The 20534-nt window shown below is 41.4% G+C and overlaps 1 protein-coding gene across 2 annotated transcripts in view; it reads right to left on the bottom strand.

Moving 5' to 3' along the window:
• LOC124167161 overlaps nt 1-20534 on the bottom strand; it is a 145392-nt gene that overhangs the window by 112614 nt on the left and 12244 nt on the right. Inside the window, exon 6 of one of the 2 annotated variants that reach the window (XM_046544967.1) lies at nt 19653-20006. In XM_046544967.1, the coding sequence (XP_046400923.1) occupies nt 19653-20006 (354 nt within the window). Of the gene's footprint in view, nt 1-13501; nt 14010-19652; nt 20007-20534 lie in introns of those variants that run through there. The other variant, XM_046544968.1, reaches the window with a different exon arrangement.

Here is a 20534-nt window from a genome sequence, read left to right as displayed (position 1 = left end):
ACTATCTATAATTCTAAGAATGTTACGCGATTTTCATTCCTGATTAGACATTTATCCTCGCGGCAAAGAGTGAATATTAGCCTAATTCATGCTCGCAAGACGATTACGGTTGGCGAAGAAAGGTTTTTATAAATAGCTTCGGGAGGCGCCGAAACGTCTGACGCCAAAATATTAAGAAATCATATATATCAACGCCTAGGAAGAATTTGAGAAAAGATATGATTGCCGACGTAATACCATCGTCATTATATGAAACGCACACATTATTGAACAGCAACTCCAATGTCTTTTGACAACGTTTAACTGAAATGAGCCGTTAAGATTTGCCGTAACATTTTCAAGGTCAAAACAGTACCTAGAAGGTTTTTGTTGAAAATAATTGATGGCGAAGAAAGAATATAGACAAGGAAAAAATAATATTATTGAAGAATTTGTCTTCTTCTGTTGGGGAAATAAAATTCTCTCACTTCCAAAACAGAAAATGGGGAAATAAAATTCTCTCACTTCCAAAACAGAAAATGCTCCTTGTTGAAACAGCCTTGTTCATGGTCGCTCCCGCAACACCCCTACAAGAATCATGTAACTGCCTACAATTTTCTAATAAGTTCCTTGCAAAGATATTATATAAAAATATATACATTGTATGTCCTCCATAACAATGATCAATCGCAAGCCATAATGTCAAACCAATCCCGACCAAAGATAGGAGACCTCACCCCGGGAAAGACAAAACGATGGTGATCTGCGGATTTTCAAGCGAAGGCTTTATCCCGCTCCCACCGAGGCCGGCCATCATCCTGGATAATCGACTTACGTAGATCCCATAGTTCCCACCTTACGCCAAAATAAATTCCTTAAAAATATACAGCAGCGCTTAAACAAAAGAGATGTGCGCAAAGAGAAGTGGTAAGGTAAACGCATAGCTGAAGAAAATACGACTAAGAACATGGTGTTGATTTAGATATGATAAGGCTGTAAACGAACTGCATTTATTCAAATTATTACGTCACTAACCTTAACGATAAAAAAGTCGAATACCATTAGTACATGCACAAATGAAGAAACTTCAATTTTATGCACAGATTCTAAAATCGAGCACGCGGTCTTTCTTTTACTATTCCTGTGACAGTAATCACACTTTCTGATATTAAATTTGAAATTTCATCAAAAAAGTCTTTGTCATTATTGAATACCAGTAGAGTAATTCCATAAAAATCTCTTAAATCAACAAAGATTAATCATCCCCAACGAAAGACAGACAAATAACACAAGAATCGGATATGTGGGCATGTAGGAGAAAGAAAAAAGGCGAATACACTTATAAATGAAGGGTTAATGGTGACGCCAAGAAAAGAAAGAAATCTTGTCAAACAGAAGAAGATGATTTGGACGCGGCATGTACTTAGAGAGTTATCTAAGATTAACATTATCTTACTACAGCCAATTATCCTGACATTAATCCCCAAACATGGATTTAAAATAATGTGTGCCTTCTAGTAAGCCAAATGGATTTCATCGAAATAAAGAAAATAGTCAGGAAAGTAAAATACTGATTTACAAATATAGAACTCCAAACATTATGATCTCACCTAGTAACATAGGAATTACTTGGGCAATCCCACCCTTGTCTTTTAGTTTGGGTAAATTTTACAATGAATTTGGAAAATTCTGTCGATTTTCAATATTTTTTCATATTTTCATTCAGTTTTTGTTCTGTATTTTCATTACTATGCAACCATATTGTGACAGTGAGGGACACAGTTTATTTAAAAATTGGAAATGTTGGACAAGTGCAAGTAATACACCTTAAGTGAAAGCACTCAAACCGACGAATGGAATGGCAATAAATCCGGAAAAAATAAAGAGCTTGAAAAATAATTTGAATTCCGAAAAGAGTTCAAAATTCGCAAAATGTTCAACTCTTTATTTCCGCCAGAACTTCCACTTCAATACGGTTTTATATCAAATTCCCCGGTAGCTGGACGCCCCGCAGGTTTTACAACCGGGAAAGAGTTTCCACAGTAAGCCAGCGACGGCAAATGTGTAATTTACTCCTTAACGACCTCGTGACCTTGACGTTCCCCGCCCACCCCCTACCTCTCTTCTCATTCTTTTCCTTCCCCTCCCCTTCCTACGCTTTTCCCATTTTTTCAGCGCCTCAGAGCTTCCAACTCGAGTAAACAATAAAGAAGGCAGTCCCTACGTCAGAGCGCTTGCTTATAGACGTCTTCCGAGAAGAAATAAATCCTCAATGGACCCGAACTTAAATAATAATGTAAGAATTAGGAGCGAAAAACCTTCATGGATGCCATATTCAATCTTGGAAGTGAAAGAGAGGAGCTCTTTCTCTTTACGCAAAGATGTTGGGGCTATAATTATATGTGTCCAATATTTTACTCTTTAAAAATATGACTAAGCTCCTCGCTGTCACACTATAGATGCATAGTAAATTAAAGTACAGAACAGAACTTGAATGAAAATTTGAAAAAATGTTGAAAATCAACCGAATTTTACAATTTAAAAAATTACCCTAACTAAACAAGTTAGATTTACGAAGTACATTATGCAATACCCAATGCTATCCTCTTGTTGATTAGAGCCGTTTACCATTCATTTCCACCGGCATCCATTACTTCATAACCAATACCACACGTCATCGACAGCTTTAGGCGTCTAGAGAGAAAACCATACCCATTAAATCCACCGATGGTTCCTTCAAAGTTTCAAAAACTCACAGTCATTATAGTAAGGTTAAAAATGCACATCATTGCCTAAAAATCTAACGATACCAACATAGAAGAAAATGGGAGGGGATTGAGATTATCGCCGACGCAAAAACCGTCTAACTTTTCGCGGAAAAGATTGGCGTCGCTTCGAACATGCCAGAATGAATCTTGCCAGCGAAGACAGCGATCAAGTCGTGAGATAAATTCCTAAGGAGTCAACGAAATAAAATGCGGAGGAGATATGCGACCGTTCGACACTTCGCCGACTACAAAATTCTCATTCACCAATGAAGGAATTGCATCAGTCAGCGGCTATAGAGAGAGTTGAAAAGTGAAAGGATGGCGACACTTACGCTTTCGACGTAGAAACATACGCGTTTAGCAGGTGGTGCGGAGGGAGGCCACCGCTCACACTAGAGATTCCGTTACGTTGATGAATCGTAAATTTAATGTTAAACGATAATGTCGGGAGAGAATAATGAAACGTTTACTTCTCTGAAAAACCGTGTTCGAACGAATGCGGGATCGCAATGATAGCCCCGAGAGAGCAATAAATTACGAAAAGCAGAAAATTAAGACGACGGAAATGTGGTGAAAACGTGAGACGGGGTGAATGTTTCTCCGGGGCAAATAAAATGTCAAGGGAGCCAGAACTCGCTTGACGTTCATCAAGGGATTGATTGCAATTTTGTTTTCGCTTTTCCGTCGCCATGCACCTTTTTAAGAGAGTTAATTTCGAAAATATATGACGAATGCATGCTTATTACAGACCTAAATGCCTTCAAAGATTCACGATGAAGTAATCAGTGGAAAAGACATGGTCTTAAACTAGAAGCGTTTTTTTTACATTTTCGTCTCCCTTTCTTATTCTTGCTACACCCACAAATGATGAGCGAGAAGGTAAATCTTCAACTCAATTATCACGACATACCTAAATCAAGGAGCTAAGCTGAGAAATGCTATCATTGAGAAGATGAAGCAAGATGTTCAACCTCATTTTTTTACAGTTATTCCGCTAGGCCATAGGATAATTCCTACCATGTTTACGAAAGTCTGGAAATGAAACGTGTGCTACAACCGTATTACCTTACGAAAAAACTCAACTGTCAACTTTGGATACACAATTCATAAATCTTTCTAAAATTCAGAATATACAATGATTAAAAAGAATAGTTCAGTGCAACCGACCCAAACAGGCCCTTCTATTTCCCACGCCAACATGTAGTTTCACAAGCCAGTTTTTCATCACGGAATGCAAGTTTTTTTAACGCATATCACACACATTGCGGATTAAACCTGGGGCCGAAATGCTTCAGACGACTGTGGTGGATTCCGTGTTCGACCCCCATTGACGCATTCTAGAAAAGAATGGAATTCCGTCCGAGGGTGTACTCCATTCTCCAGAGAACGAGTGTCGCCGTCCGCGGGACATTTTAAAGCTTGATTACCGACCGGCGTGAAATTCACTCCGAGAATGAATGACACGTGCCCCCGGCAAACGAGGCATGAGAGCTCACGTTGGGAATCACAGATGAGGCTGGAGAACGAAACGAAAAGCCGGTACGGAGGGATTAACGGCGGCGAGCGACGCTGAGGAATAATTAGATTGCTAAGGGCAGCGAGATCCTTCTAAGAAAAATAACAACCATGCCTGTCGGATGAAGGGAAACTGTCGCTTGGGAGGGGGGCTGGATTGCGGCTCCTGCCTTGTTCAGGGGATGGGATAGAAAGACGCTGATGAGATGGAGGCATTAAAGGGCGAGGGACAAGAGTTGAATACGGGAGAGAATACTAAAAGCATTCCCAAATAGACCAAGACAACACCTGATGATGACTAAGTGCGTCCAACCACTTGGTCCGGTGCAAGAATTTGTGGGGAAAAACTTAAAGCACTTCATTTAATAGCAAGAACATAGATTCTGACGAATCTTTCGAAATAAATATTTTTTCACCGCAAAGATAAACCTTTTCAATATTAGATGTCATTTCTTTATCTCTTAATTCAAATAAAAAAATCGTGAATAAAGCATTCAGGCTCGTCAATCGATACATCTTTAAACGAAAATTTTTTCAGTGTCCAGAACAAAGAGACAACTACTGTTAGCTATCGTATTTCAACTTCAATTGCAAGACTAATCATGTTTGATACAAATGATTACCAAACGGGATAGCTCTAACCGTATTCCACTGACTTAAATCAAGAGAGAAAGAACTGGTGAATGATCAATCGCATAAGCTACTTCTTGACCGCGTCGCATTCCGCCTACATCAGGTCATTTTCCTTTGAAAATTAATAAAAGGGAAAGTCAAAGGGTAAAAAGCGCTACATTAAGTTTTCGGCAGACAAGGGACCATTCAACGTCTTCCTAACAACAAATCAACCCCAAGTGTCGAGATGGATAAGTGCACCTATCTATCAGAATTATTTACTGATCAGGGTAAGTTTTCATTACCCCCAACCATATATCACTACATGAATATTATACCCCTGAATATTATCCCTACCACCACGTAGCAGAAGCAAATCAATTTCTCCCGCGTATTACCTCGCACGTTCTCCCTCCAAAAAATTTGCGAATATAATTCCAAGAAATACGTTAAGATCTTGAGGACGAATAAAATAAACTAATAAGACCTTTTTCGTGGTGAGCAAACCTAAAAAACAATAAATACGGAAAATGTGAGCTGAATGACGATGGTTACCCACATGCATTGACTTTATGGAGTCGAAGAAAGGGAAATCATCTCAAATCGACACATCGTGGCGCGCAATGACACACATTTCACTGCCAATGAATTGCTCACCGTGCCATAAAAATCACACGGACTCGCAATGCCGGTGCTCACTGAATACAAATGAGCGAAAGGCTCGGATGTGTAAGTCAGGAGAAGAAGGTGTGGCAAGTGAGGCGATCGGTTCGGACCTCATCGTCGAAAGAAAAGAGTCACGGATAATCTTCTTACAAGTTTAGAAGGAGCAGAAATAGCAAAATACCTAAGCAATTTACTATTATTTGGGAAAAAGGTAATGATCCAAGAATTATAGTCGCGGAGCAATTTCTAAAATCAGTGATGGATAACCCAGCCTAGTGGATAGAGCGCTAGACTGCAGACCGAAAGGTCCCGGGTTCAAGTCCAGGATAAAGCTTTCAGGAACACCCCCAAAAATAATCCTCTAAGTGTGAGGCGGCCCAGGGGGAACCCCTGAATGTGCGAAATGGACACGCCTCTGTCTTACTTCGGGTTGAACTCTTCCTTCGCCTGTTCGAACAAACCTTCGGATGGAATCTCTGAGAGAGTAAGAGCATGAATGAATATGCCCCCTCCAAGAAGAAAATACTTGAAATTCATACGGTTGCAATCAGTAAACATAATTCCATCCAAGAACCTTTATGTTCCCAAAAATACATTTATCTTTAACTAACACACCAACTTGGACTTAAACGAAATTTGCACCAACGCTAAAAGCCTCATTGAGGTGGAATGATTGTATGAAGAGGATTCCAATAAAGGAGGCCCAAGAACGTGGTAATGTTATAACTGTTGCCGTTTCGCGCGCATTTTATCCTGCGGCGCCACTAGGTAGCTGAATCCCGTTCAGTGTGACTTTCGCCATTAACCGCAGAGAAAGTGGTATTTTTTTAGATGTAAATCATCTCGTCTGCGCTGATTGTGTGGCTTATATGATTTAGCGGCTCAGTTACGCATTGCCGTGTATTTCCTCGTAAAAAGTGGATCAAGATGACTGGCAGCGCCGCAAGTGTCGATTTTGAAATCTGATTTTAATTAGCGCGGAGCTACAGTGCCAGCGGTGGACTTGAGAATTCCCTATTCTAATATTCGTGGATTTTATGCTGTGATTCCGGCTACTGCCTTAATTTAAAAAAATCTATCACCCTCTAATCGCCTCCTCAGTTCCCAGATTCGCCTCTCGCAGGCGAGAAAAGCCCGACGTGTGAGTCTGCTGGTCGGACGGAGCGTTGAACCGAGGTCCCCAGGGCGCCTTTCCCTACATGCAAACCAACGCCCACCTGGGTACGCCCCCTCGCTTCCATCCGGACAATCGCGAACCACCACCAGTCAACGGGAAAAATGAACACAATCGCCAGTGTCCAACTTAAGCAGATAAACAAGAACAGGCTAATTAATACTTAACTTCTCATCACTAGAAATCCCTCTCGTTATCAACCAATTCACATTTCCATGAAAATCGAAGAGGCCGGCCCAGCTGCAAATTACAAAATTTGCCATGTCTGTAAGGATTTGACGTCGATTATGAATTAACGAAATTTACGGACGCATAAGCCCAGCAACAGGTGATTCTTTTTATTACTGCCGAAGTTTCGAGAAGTAATCAGCTCATCGTACAAAATAGGCATCTACACAATGTGTACTACAAAGATGACCGACGACTACACACATAAGCTACGACATATGATGGGTACGGAATGGAAGAGGCTTGTGGAATCCAAATTGGTTCAATCTATAGGGGCGAAACATGAGGACAAACGCTCGATTACCGATGGAAACGATCTATCTTTCGTATTTGGAATTTAGCACTTAGCTCACTTTAGCACGACTCAGCAACAATTCACCACCAGCATGCCTCGGGCTATCACCTAAAAGCTGGCGAAATTACGTTCAGGTACATATTCCCGGGTTGGCGACCCAGAAAATGAATTTTCCTCCGTGGAATTTTTGAACCGAGGAAATTTATGGCCGTAATTCAGTTTCTATTCGTGCTTCCATCTTCAATAGCATGATGTCTACCATTTTTACCAACTAACTAGGCACCGTGAGTTTTCAAATTATTCCCAGACAATGACATCCTGCAGCCACATGCACTGAATAAATTGAAATGACATCCCGGAAAAAAATCCGAGTATATTTAAAGAAAGACTTAAACGTTAAGAGAAAGAATAAAAAATATATAAAAAGGGACGAAATGTAATAAAACCTTTATTAGAACGTCAACCAAGCAAATATTTAATCAGTCCTCAAAACCCATTATTTCCTTGATGGCTGCCTCGTTAAGTTACAATGGAATGATTAATCTACTATATACTACTCCACTGACTGATGAACAATTCAATAACCTCATTTTGGAAGGCAAAACTCGAAGATTTTCCAACAAACATCAGATCCACAACCGTTGGTCTCATTGATGATGGGACGCGAAGACGGTTTAACTCGGCCACATATCGCGGACAGTGCAATCGCGAGAAGCCTCGAGAGAGATGCAGAGGGGGGGGGGGGGCGGGGAGGAAGGAAGGAAGGAATGTAATGAAGAGACTTCTTCCGATAGTTTTCCCACGCCGGGATTCGAAAGAGCGGACGGAAGGGGGGAGGGAAGCCGTCGGGGCAGCATTCCACGGGAACCCCTTCCCCGCACCCCTTACCCTTTTATTTCTCCCCCCACCCACCCCAACCTCGCCCCCTCCCCCTCGCAGCCCGACGCGCGAATCATAAAAGGAACGAGAGCGTATGCAACTCACTAATACTCACGGCTACCTGCCGATCAACAACGCCCCTGCCCACGCAGGCACCATCGCCACGGTGCGAGGGGTGAAACGATCACCATTCCGTTCGCCGTGCACAACATCGAATACTACTCCCATAAGCAATAACTACGCAAAAAACAAAGAGTATTCGCTGCAACAGGGGTGAGAAAATACAACCCCATCGATGGAGTATTGCTTACAAAACTTTGCATACTTGAGGAGCACATCCATTTCGGCAGTGGCGTAACTATGGGGGGATGAGGGAATAGAACCCCCCCCCCCCACCAAACCCTCAGAGAAATTAAAAAAAATATTCAAAACCATTGTCTAGTTTTGACAGATAATAACTGCATCTGCTTAAAGTTAAAATTTTAGTGCCAAAATGATGTAAAATGTATTTCTTGGCATGTAATTTTTAAACAAATTTCCCGAACCCCCAAGGGGGATTGGGGAAGTCGCCACCCTAGGCCATCTAACCCCCCCCCCCCCCCCCCCCAAAGCATATTCCTGGTTACGCCACTGCATTTCGGACATTGATTCCCCTTGGATAAGCGGGCCAGAGTATACGAACGAAATACTCTAAAAATCAAATGATAAATGTTATCCTCCGATATGTTGCTCATTCACCCCAATACTATAAGCATTTATCATGACCAATTCTCCGAGTTCTATCCCTAAGATAATTAATGAGAAAACGTAATCGAATAAGGATAGTATTAATTGTATATCCTTCAAATAAAGCTTCATCTAACTGCATATGATTCTATGAATAGAAATAACTGGATAATAATCAATCGGTTTAAAAGCTTAGTACAAAAAAGTGCTTGTGCAAGACCACCCTCACCGGCGCACACCCTTCAGATGGGATGAAGGGTATTGTGTGGGCGTGGTGGCTCATCGCTAATAAGGCTCAACAAGCGAGAAGTAAGTGGAAGTAGTCGAGAAGTCCCTCTCGATTCCCGAGGCGTGCACAACACATCCAGCCACCAACGCTCCCCGCAGATACCTGCCTCGCCCGCCTTCCCCCCTCCCCCTTTGAATGATTATGACAAAACGCGAGCGCTTTCCGAAGCCCATTCCAGACGCCGCCGACCACACCGAGAAGATTCCGCACGACGCAAAGGGTTGAGCTAGGCACGGAGAGGAATCGACTACATCCGGAGCGCAGCATGAAAACAGTTGAAGGTGAGCAAGCAAGGGAGTTGACGGCCCGCCCGCAGAATAAACATGACCATAATACTCGAGGCAGCGAAGCAGCCAGAAGCTAATGACAACAATGCAACACCTATCTCCAAAAATAATTATGGAAAAGTAAAAAATAAAATAACTGAAATAAAAGTGGAAAACCGGTATGCATAGACAATTATGTAAGCTGGAGAGGAATTTGGGATTTTCACAAACGGAGGATAACGATGAGTCGTAACATACGTTTGAGATTTTTTAGACATTTTCCTATGATTTTTCAAACATTCCCCAATCTATATCAGAGAATTCGTCAATTTTGTAGTTTCAGTTTTTTCCCGTAAAACCCGCAATGCCATATTCAGGGTTTGAAAATGGCAGTACGTGCCGAAACATGGGTCCGTTGAAATGAAGAAGCGAGGAAAAAGACAAGTACTATCATTATGCAAAATGGTAAACGTTGTTAAAACTGCCGCCAAGAAAGCCAAGGAGGACGGACCTTATGCTGCACAGGTGGCTAGACGGAATTCTTTAGCACGCGAGGAAAATACAGACCGCAAGCAATGAAGCGAGGACGGCGCAAAACACAGACACGCGCCGCCACGCCCCCCTCTCCGCTCATTCAGAGAACAACCCACGATAGGCCACGAAAATCACCCCTCTTACCCTCTTGGTGATCACTCTCCTTGGAGTAATGATTAAGCGAGCGGGGACGAAAGCAAGAGGCTTAGCTTACAGCAGTTATCTTGTCGTGAGTAGACCCTAAGCGATTAATACAAACAAAGCTTCGCTGACTCTGTATAGGACGTCTTTTGACCTCCCTCCTTGGCGGAATTCCCGCTTAAAACTTCAGATGTCGTCATAAAATATTATGAATGAGTAGAAAAGACCCTTGCCAGTATTTAATGTACCTGAAATAAAATAATAATAAAATAATTACACATGAAATAATACTGAGGAATTTCAAATTTGAAATAGAAGTAGTGTCTACTCGATTAAACCGGAAATTTTCGATTTAATGCTATATTTTTAAGGATACTCCAACTTGACAACAGGGACGGGGATTCATTCAAATCCAATAGGCGCTTTAGTTTATTTTTTCCGTTAAGAAGTAAGTTGATTATTTTTACGATTTTATGAGGAATTCATTTGGGAAGTATTAATAGGCTGATAGAATATTATTCCCGCTGCAACGGTCATTTATCGTGACGTAGCACTCTTTTAAATTTAACGCTACCTTCTTAACATTTTCACGACATAGAGAGAACACCCTATTCAAAATTTTGCCTTTACATCAAATTCGATCTCGGTATTTTCTCGAAGATAACGTTTTTATTTTTTAAGTCAGGGATAAATGCTCACAAAGGTTTCCTCCAAGTACCCTAAAAATTTCAAATACGCACCAAAAGAGACCAAAATCTTAAAAAAACTAAAGAAAAAAATAGTCCAATTTAGATGAAGCGATGCGTCTGCTTACCTCAATACCAACGACATTACATGATATCAACATGGAGATGGGAATAAAGGACTGTTAAGGCAGGAAAAATAAACGTCGCGCGTCCGATGGAAGGGGCATATCGGCACAGCAATCCAGACTCACCCAACGAAACTTTCCTCGCTATTATCGTCACTTTTGTGCGAAGCGAAAAGCGGTGGTCTCACATTCAATCACGCAACGGCGCACAAAGAACAGGGAGATAACGCTGGCACCGGGATGAGTTGCGACGCCATCCTTAAAGGAAAAAAAAACACAGACGTCGCTGAAAGAAATAATCGCACAAGGACGAACGAGCCGAAGCGAACACGCTGGGGAATGGGAGGAAAGTGAATAAAATAATGAAGATACAACCACGGAGAGACCGATACTATAAACGTAAGCCAATGCAGAATTCGATACCTAAACATTTTTTTTAATTCCACGACGATCATTCCATACCGTGCGGCCATGAATTCTCAGATTGTCGCAAAATAAAAATTTACGAACTAAAACTGGGAGAATGAGAAAAAATTAGGTGGTAGTAATAGAAGATTTGCTCTTTTCTGGCTCTAGTCTATCACACACGATTCCAAAAAGTTTGCAAAGTTTTCTCGGGATTAACGACAAGTTTAATCATCATTTGCATGTCGAGTTTCAGCAATAAACTGAGTCACCAACTCTTATTCCATTCATATTTTACATGCTCGCGTAATTCTAAATGGCTACTCACAATACTTCGATAGCGTACACCAATTGTTGTATTTACGAAGAACCCATCAGTATATTAACACATGATTAATACCCCAAACAAGATTTTGATTATCAATACAATTCACGAAAATCATTCACCCATGTCCCGCAAAACACCGAAAGATTCACTATCGATATTCATCAGAGACGCAGCAATTAACCAAGGTTTTCCGCGCGCGACCATTCTGACCATTGATTCCGTCGACAAGCGCGCAACCGTGCATAAAACTTATTCCGCAGTTATAAAGTCGCGCATCAACGGAAAGGATTTCCCTTCGAGAACTAACGACCGCGAAAAAAAGACACATGCAGTGACGCAGATGTCGGCTCGGTGGAGGTCACCATAGTTTCAAACCCAGTGAAATGGAAAGCCATGTAAAGACGTGGTAGTCTTCAGTGAAGCATTTTCGTCGCGAGAGAAAACTAGGAATAATAGGAATGTAAATCTCTTCTGACAGCGAGGCAGCACCTTGCTCGTCGACTATTATTAGACGAGTGATCTCTCCTCTCCCAGCTTGCGAAAACACGACAATGACGCGGAAAACATGAATAAGCGAAGGCACTGAAGCTTGCAATCCCGAGGAACGAAACACACGAGTGCAAAGAGCAGTGTGAAGGGCGCCGTGAACGCTGAAAAAGAAAAAAAAACACGCGCGAGCAATCAGAATTCCGGAAAAAAGTATAATTCATGATCTCCAAGAGCACTTAGTTCACGCGATTTCATCGCTGCGATGAATAATAATTTGAAAGAATTTCTTCGACGGTACCTTCCATTACCTGCCAACTTTAATCAAGACCCTGCTCACCAACTATAACAGCATCCCGCAACTGTTACCATAGAAACTATACCTGGCGGTAAATTTGAATGTCGTGCAGAGGGGGACATATTTTCAAAGACGTGCCAATTTCACTTCACGATCAATGCCAATGATGCCATGTGTTTTGATCACACCAATAATTTTCCCTAGCACATCATGTATGAATCTGTTATCAATATAGTGAAAGACAAATAATAATAAAAAATACTGCAGTAAACTCGAAGGATAATGAAAACAATAAGCGTTGTTTATGGGGCGATTGCTGGATACACTATACTAGATACGGAAGATAAAAGCACTTCAAGTGCCTCCGCGATACATATTTACAACAAAAACCTCACTCTGCAAGGCATTAGAAGCGAGTAAGGCTACATGAAGATCAGACGCTAAGCGTTCACAAACTGTATTCGAAACTTACTCCAACGAGTCTGTGGATGCATTGGCTTGGTACGTGAGAGGGAGCAATATTTAAAAGCCAATACTTGCGACTGTAACTCCTTCCTACGGATCGGACATGTTTTCAGTTTTTCCTGTGAAAATTAAAGGCACTGCGCCTTAAAACGAAATTTCATCCAATTAAAACACTTTCAATGGAATTTTCATCGAAAACATTGTTGATATTGGTGATATACCGATAAGTACCGACTATCTTGCACGGATTGGCAATACATTTTGAAAACGAGAGTGCTACTCGTATCTTACCGTACTCCAGACATTATACATGGAACAAGCAGTGTTATCCGTAATCAGCCGTAATATCTGAGCCAAGAATTCGTAAATTAAAAAGCAATTCAATAACATTGGGAGCTAATTCCGATTATTTAATCATCAATTTCCGAACAGGTACTCCAACTGTTGCCGCTGTTGACGTATTTTTTTTAACTTACAACAACACATTTCTCTGTAGCTGGTGAAGAAACCAATTTAAATCCCACAAAAAGAAATAAATATTGTTGACATCGGCTAAGCTACCAACGGGTCTTCTAGATAACCGTAGGGTCCGTGGGCGTCGTCCAAGAACTGTTCGGCAAAGCACCCCATGATTACCTGATAGCTCTTGAGCAGGTGGCTAACTATCTCCCACACATCCATAGCAAGGACGCCCGTGTCCAACGCACCCGCTCCTCCGCGCTTCCGGTTCCGAGCAGACGAACACCACCGCCCTCCGGCGGAATCCGCCCGCCGCACCATGTGGAGGTCGCGGCGAGAACCACGCGGACTCCACCACGCCTCCACACATCCAGCGGCGACAATCCAACGACAACAAACACAACAACAACACACTCAATCCACGTGACAAAACACTCTCACGCGGCGCACCACAACATTCGTCGATTCGGGGGGCGAGAGACGAGAAGAACACAACAAAACTCCGCTGCGCAAAACAACGATATTCCCAAGAGAGCGCGTCCGACGCACGTAAGAGTCGGGCGGGCGAGAACGGCGCACTGCGCCGCGTCCTCCGGAGAAGGCTAAAAAAGGCCTTGCGCCTTCGCTCGGCCGGCGCGCCACCCGCGGACCACAACAAAACACACACACTCACAGGACGGTCTCTCGAGACGACGACGCTCGCCCGCCCGCTCCGAACCGAGCCGCCCACGTGGAACGCGAAAATCTCCGAAGCGGGGGGAGGAGGGGACCGGCTCGCTTTTTCAAAGCATTATCCACGTCGGTCGGGGGACTATCCTCTCTCTCTCCCTTCTCGCACCCTCGGATATCCCGGGAATCGATCGAAGGAAGGAAGGCGCGGTGGGGTGGGAAATCACGAAGGCCGCGCGCGGAGTTTGGCGCGCTGCACTGAGTCGGCCAATAAGATGCGAAGAGAGCACGGCGGGAAGAGGGGGTCGCGGGGTAGAGGCCATGCGGGGAGAGGACGGGGCGAAGACGGCGTGCAGAGGCGGGCATTACGACTCGTGTCACTGACTCGACGTGCTGGAGTCGTTCCTCTTGTGGAGCGCACACCTCAATCATCGAGGGACAGCAGCGGAAAGCTTCGATCCTGAGAGCCCCCACGCATTACGTGAGATTACATCGTATCAATTCGCAAGCACAAAGGCCGTGTACCATTCGTGACGCGAACCCACGGAAGTCCGACTTGTCGGTGAACTGACAACCAAATGCCGGTTAAACCTTTGTAACCCAGCATTGCTCCTGAGCTACATGAAGAAACGTCAGTTACTGTGCGCACATAGTATTATCAACTTCAATAGATATACATTAGATGTAGATGTAGATTAGAACTACTGTGCATTTCATGTTACAAATTGGAATGGCCAAATATGAAGCTGCTATCGATAATTTTGATTGACCTGAAAATTTTCATATTTTCCGATTGAGAGATCTTCAAGTTTGATTTTCCAAAAAATAACGCTGGGTTATAAATGGTTAATACCAAAAATGAAAAAAAACTGGCGCGTTGAGCAATACTAGAATGAATACATACATTATTGTGTGCAACACATGACCAGTGTAAGTATTGTCTCCGTTGGCAATTCCTTCGGTGAAGATGATGCGTATGGTTTATACGGTAGAACATTCCGATATCATTTCATAACAATTAGGAAAAAACACGCGAGGCAATATGTGGATGGACATCTACCAATCGGAGTGAGTGGGTAGCCCCATTCAACTATAAAACGAATTTGGTCGAATACAGTGTTAGTAACGAGATGCACTGAGCATCGAGTTGAAATTTAATTATTTAAAAATTAAGTCCTCGAACCTTGATGGAGTTTTTGAAATTACGATCCTATTGGCGAGGCACTTTCGGAACACTGGTCATACATTTTAAAAATAAATGCACCTCCAATGTAAATGCAATACCGTTTTCCAGGTCCGATATTGTTTAAGTTTTGGAAGCTCTTTTATGAAATACATAAAATTCATTTAATACAATAAGAAAGGTAAACTGATGTCATCACCAACTACGTCTCTATAAGCGATCACGTAATCGACTACGAAAAACGCTCAATCCCACGGCACGAATCTTAAAAGATACTTTTTTGGATTCACTCGTTCGTCTAAACTAGAGGAAACAAATCTCACAACGGAGCCCAATGTTTTATGTCCAACGCTCGATATTTTATCCAACAGACAAAAGAGGAACCGGCCGTGAACAAAGCGACTCCCCACCTTCCCTATTTTCGAAGGGCAAGATTGCTGACGAAACGTCGAGGACGCGTCCTCGGTCCGCGAGAAGGAGAAAAAGGTCCGAAAGTTGACCGGGCGAACCTCTGAGACGGCGAAGGGCGCTATCTCCACCGAGGACGCAAAAGCGCCGCGAAGAAGGAAGGCCAGTAGCGAAAGAATGGAAAGGACCGACTCGTATTCGAAAGAGCGCGCGCCCTTGAAAAATGGAGCGAGTGAGCACGCGTTATTTTCGCGATAAAAAAAATCGTTTGAAATTTTGGGGAAATGAGAGAGACAAAACCTTAGCCGTGGATATCTAAGCAAAGGAAAGAATAATAAAAAATTAAAAGACAAGCAGAGAAAACAGTCGCTGGGAGGACGATCGGGTTAATAAGGCAGGTCGTGATATTTTATTCAATAATATAAAGCTAAACGACGCACTTCTACAAGCGGTTAGGCGTGAAAAAACTACAATTGAAAACTGTTAAATTGCTAGCATGAAACAAAATCATGGAATCACCATTCTTTACTCAAGTTTATAGCCGGTAACGCATACTATACAAGAAAATGCTAACTCAAGGGGTCAAATACTCTGCCATGAGCGGATTATTTTCAGATTAAAAGTTCGAGTTCCATGCAAAACTTCAGGATAGACATTAAGCATTGGAATATTCAATTAATGATCAAGACCTAATGGATAACAATGATTGAATTCCAAGTCAATTGGGCAACCGATAGCAGGGTAATTCTAGTAATGTTCAAAGACATATGCCCCATTTCGTGAATTGAAGTCCATAGTTTGGAGAACGGACACAGTCTACACAAAAGCCACGAAAACATGAAAAATATGCAATTCTCCAATCCTTGAAATGGTATTTAACATTTCTGCTCTCCTAATACCGGTTAAGTTACCAATTTCCCTCATAATTCCAAGGGGCACTGATGAACTCCTGTTCTTTTCTTCTGCTTTTCAGCACACCTAAACGTGGCATTAAGCCATCAAAAATCTCAAGAAAGACAAAAGCAACATGCACCTATTAGAAGATACACAACCTTCAAGCATAACGATGGCATGCAACAGATGGAAGCCAGAATCAATTTGATACATTTCTCCTGAGGCACTTCCTCTCTATATTTCTCTAAATGCAATTGACAACACTGCTCTATTTTAAGGTGGAAAAAACCTATCAAGGATTTTTAAAAGATAATACCTTTGTCAATACTTCAAATATTTACCCTAAAAAACCTCTTTCCCAATATTTATCACACTGTGAAACCTTCATTAGAATAGGCTACCAGGGGCCGTATTCTGTATTTCGTCGGTGCCGCACCGGTCGGTTTCCCTTTCAAGCTCACCGACTGGACATCAAACCGTACCGACAACGGATTCCGCACCGACGACGACACTTTCAGCGATTCTGTAAGGTCGTCGGTTTCAAACCAGACGGTACGGTTCCCCTTCCTTCCCAAACAGGGAAAATCCGAATATATCCGAAGTTTCACGTGTCTCCACCAATGAAAGAAGGGTAAAAACAAGTGAAGACTCATTGGCACAGTTTGTTGTCGTCATTCTCAATCTTTTTATTTGCGGAAATTACGACTTATTGCTAGATTAAGATAAACGATATTGGATAAGTTGTTAACAATGCTTATATAATGTGTGGTAGTATTGCTGTACCTACAGAATCGAAGGAAACAATATTACAACATCACAATAAAGTTTGTATGTGATGGAGATTTTTGTTGCTGGAATGAATTATTGAAACTATCCTTGAGATCGTAGTTTCTTTTTTAAAATATTGGTTCCGCATAATGCTATTTATTCATGATTTGGTAATATAGTTGTCATTAAGTAAGTTCCGTATAAATGTTATCAACGGAAGGTTATGCCATTGGCACCGTAGCAGACGAAAATAGCATACCATGGAACGTGAACGTAGGATTCAAATGCAAATGTAATATTAGAGGAACAAGTTAGGAAATTGTTATAAAAATATGGAGCTGGGTGCAATTAAAAGAAGTGTAATGACGAGGAAGTAAATAAATTGTGATTGGGTGAAATACATATGTATAAGTTGCGCATTCCAAGTGAGAGAAAATGATAATATTGCGGTAAACCTCATACTTATTAACAAATATCTTCTTTTATCGTCAAGGGAATCAATGGCTGACGATGAAATGAAATATAGTTGCCCGTTAAAAATGAAAGAAACTGATACCGTTGTGGCAAACTTCATACTTAAATAAAAAGATCTTATTTCTATGCCGAGAGAAACGCCAAATTGATGATTGAGTGAAATAACAGTCGCCTATTCAGAGTGATATAAAGTGATAACATTGCGGCAAAACTCATATTTAATCAAAAATATCTTTTTTATGTCAAAGGAGCAAGTAAATGATGATAGAGAGAAATAAAGCCTATTACAAGCGAGTGAAAGTGCGGTAACATAAATGAGAGAAAGTCATTATATGTTAGCAAACCTCATTTTTATTAACCATTATCTTATATTTCTGTCAAGGTAATTAATATAGATGATGACACAGTGAATTATAGAGGCATATTCGAAGGGGCAGAAAAAGATAACATTGGAGAAAACCTCATTATTTACTCGGTGATGAGGTAAAAACAAAATAAAACGTACAATGCGCACCGGGGAATTCATGAAACCCACTAGTCGGTGGCCGTACCGACACCTCTTTGCTGTCGGTACGGCTACCGACGATCTCCCGTCCTCTCGTCGGTGCCGCACCGACCGGGTTCGTACAGAATCGCACGACTTCTTACCGGGAGTCGGTGTGACGTCGCACCCGACGAATCGGTGCCGCACCGATCGGTTTGGAGTTACAGAATACGGCCCCAGGTCAGTCGAAAGGCATGTATTTATTTCATGACATTCAGTTACAGGCATGTTGATTGGAAAATCAATGGAGTATGAATAAGAACATAATTATATCATGGTGCTCTCTTAGATGAAGCAAGAGATATCTAAGGTAATATAAAATGTATGGGTAGAATGTAAAAAGAGAACTGCCACAGAGAGATAATTTAAAGAATGAAACCATCAGAAGCATTCTATAGAAGGAGAGAACTGATGATGGGGCTGTTGAGCAGAAACATTCATACAATAACCTTAGCATGGAGTGTTACACGGTACCCAACTAAAAATGAAAAATGGTAACAGAGTAAATGAACCCATAGGCGTGTATGATAATGGGCATAAAAGAGGAAAGATGGTATGAACCGAATAAAAAAAAAGGTGATGGCCCTTAAATGACAAGTAAAAAAAGGAAATGTCTTTAATGGTTTGGAGATGATTGACCAATTAATTGGATAAAATACTGCACAGGAAAGAAGTTGTAGAGAGTAGGATGTGAGGTAAAAAGTGTACTTGAGGGGAAGAAAATGAAATTTCTTGATGAGATGAATGGAATCGTGTGAAAAAACTATCCTAATTATCCAGAGGTGATAAAACAATAGGGCAAGCCGAAATTCCACTGTTTTGCAACAGTCATGACAGGGAATGGGGCCAGAGCCCCCTCAAAAGTTCGTTATGGGTGTAAGGAAAATATGTGACAGACTTGTCAATTTTCCCCGGAGTGTCCGGAATATCGAGATTCAAGTTATCAGGGTTCTAATGTTGATCATATGACTCTTCTAAAATGCTTAAATAACTTAAAACTCACAACTTATAAAATTTCCCAGGGCAAGACCCCCGATTCGGCCCCCCCCAAAATTTTTTGGAAGTCGGCATCCCTGTATCCTTTTGAAGACTTCTTAAGTAATAAAATGAAGGTATGAAGTTTCTTCAGTACAACATTGCTTGAAATAATTAACTTATTAACTCCTGACTCCAAGTGCTCACAGAATTTGCTATCTCCTTACTCCCAAATAGCCCACATGGAGTGATATCACGTAATTACCAATTCTGATTTCACCTACAAATGGAAAAACCTTTCATTGCTAAGACTCTTCATAAAATAATAACATGCATTACAATGATGTTTATAATCTAACATTCCATCCATGCATTAGCCAATCAAAAATACGACGAAGAAATTTATTTCCTACCTTTGCAGCAACCTCCTTCTTCTTATCAGCAGGCTCTTCCTTCTTCCGAGTCCTCAAACGGCTGCTTTTATCCTCGACTACCACTCTTTCAGCTAGCACCTTCCTCTTCACAGGTTCTGGCTTCTTTACTATAGGAGCTACTACAGGTTTCTCAGGGACCGGCTTTGGCGTTTTGGTGATAGCTACTGCCTCTTTCTTCACAGGGGGCTCGACTCTCTCTTTCTCAACTACCTTCACTGGCCTTATTTCCTTTGGTGACTTCTCAGACGAGTCTGGGCTTTTGACTACAGTATCAGCTGCCTTCACTTCAGACTTATTTATTTTCAGTGCAGAAATTTTCAGTTTGAGGCCTCCCTGTAACAGTAAAAAGAAGAAAGAATTAGAAGAATTCACACCAAATATAAGGGGTGGAACAAAGAAAAAGCAAAAATGCATTATGTATTAAGAATTTCTTACCATCCAAAGTTATTTTGTCAAAAACTTATCTTATTATTTTACTAATGGCCCACATTACTTCCTTTGCAAAAATAACATGTTCGTTTGATCTTAAATAAGCATAAAATATGTATTATTACATTAAGAGATTAGTCGTGAATAAACCTTGAGTTTACCTATAGCATATCTTAAGTACCAATAGAATATACCCTTCCAATAAGCATGTAGCTAACAGTAACTTCTGATAAATAAACATTAAATATTTTTAGCTGAAGCCTTACATTCAAACACAATAAATATTCATATGCATTCCTCATTACAATGCTCAACAGTTGAAGTTCAACTTAATTATTATTGCAAGAAAAGTTTCCCAAAATTTTTATAAATAATTTAAAATCAGTCATTGAGGGAGCATAGAATTAAGTCAATGATGAAATAGCTTGAGGA

The sequence above is a fragment of the Ischnura elegans genome, chromosome 10, assembly GCF_921293095.1.
Source record: "Ischnura elegans chromosome 10, ioIscEleg1.1, whole genome shotgun sequence".
Taxonomy (NCBI): domain Eukaryota; kingdom Metazoa; phylum Arthropoda; class Insecta; order Odonata; family Coenagrionidae; genus Ischnura; species Ischnura elegans.
This window is presented reverse-complemented; position numbering and strand designations above follow the sequence as displayed.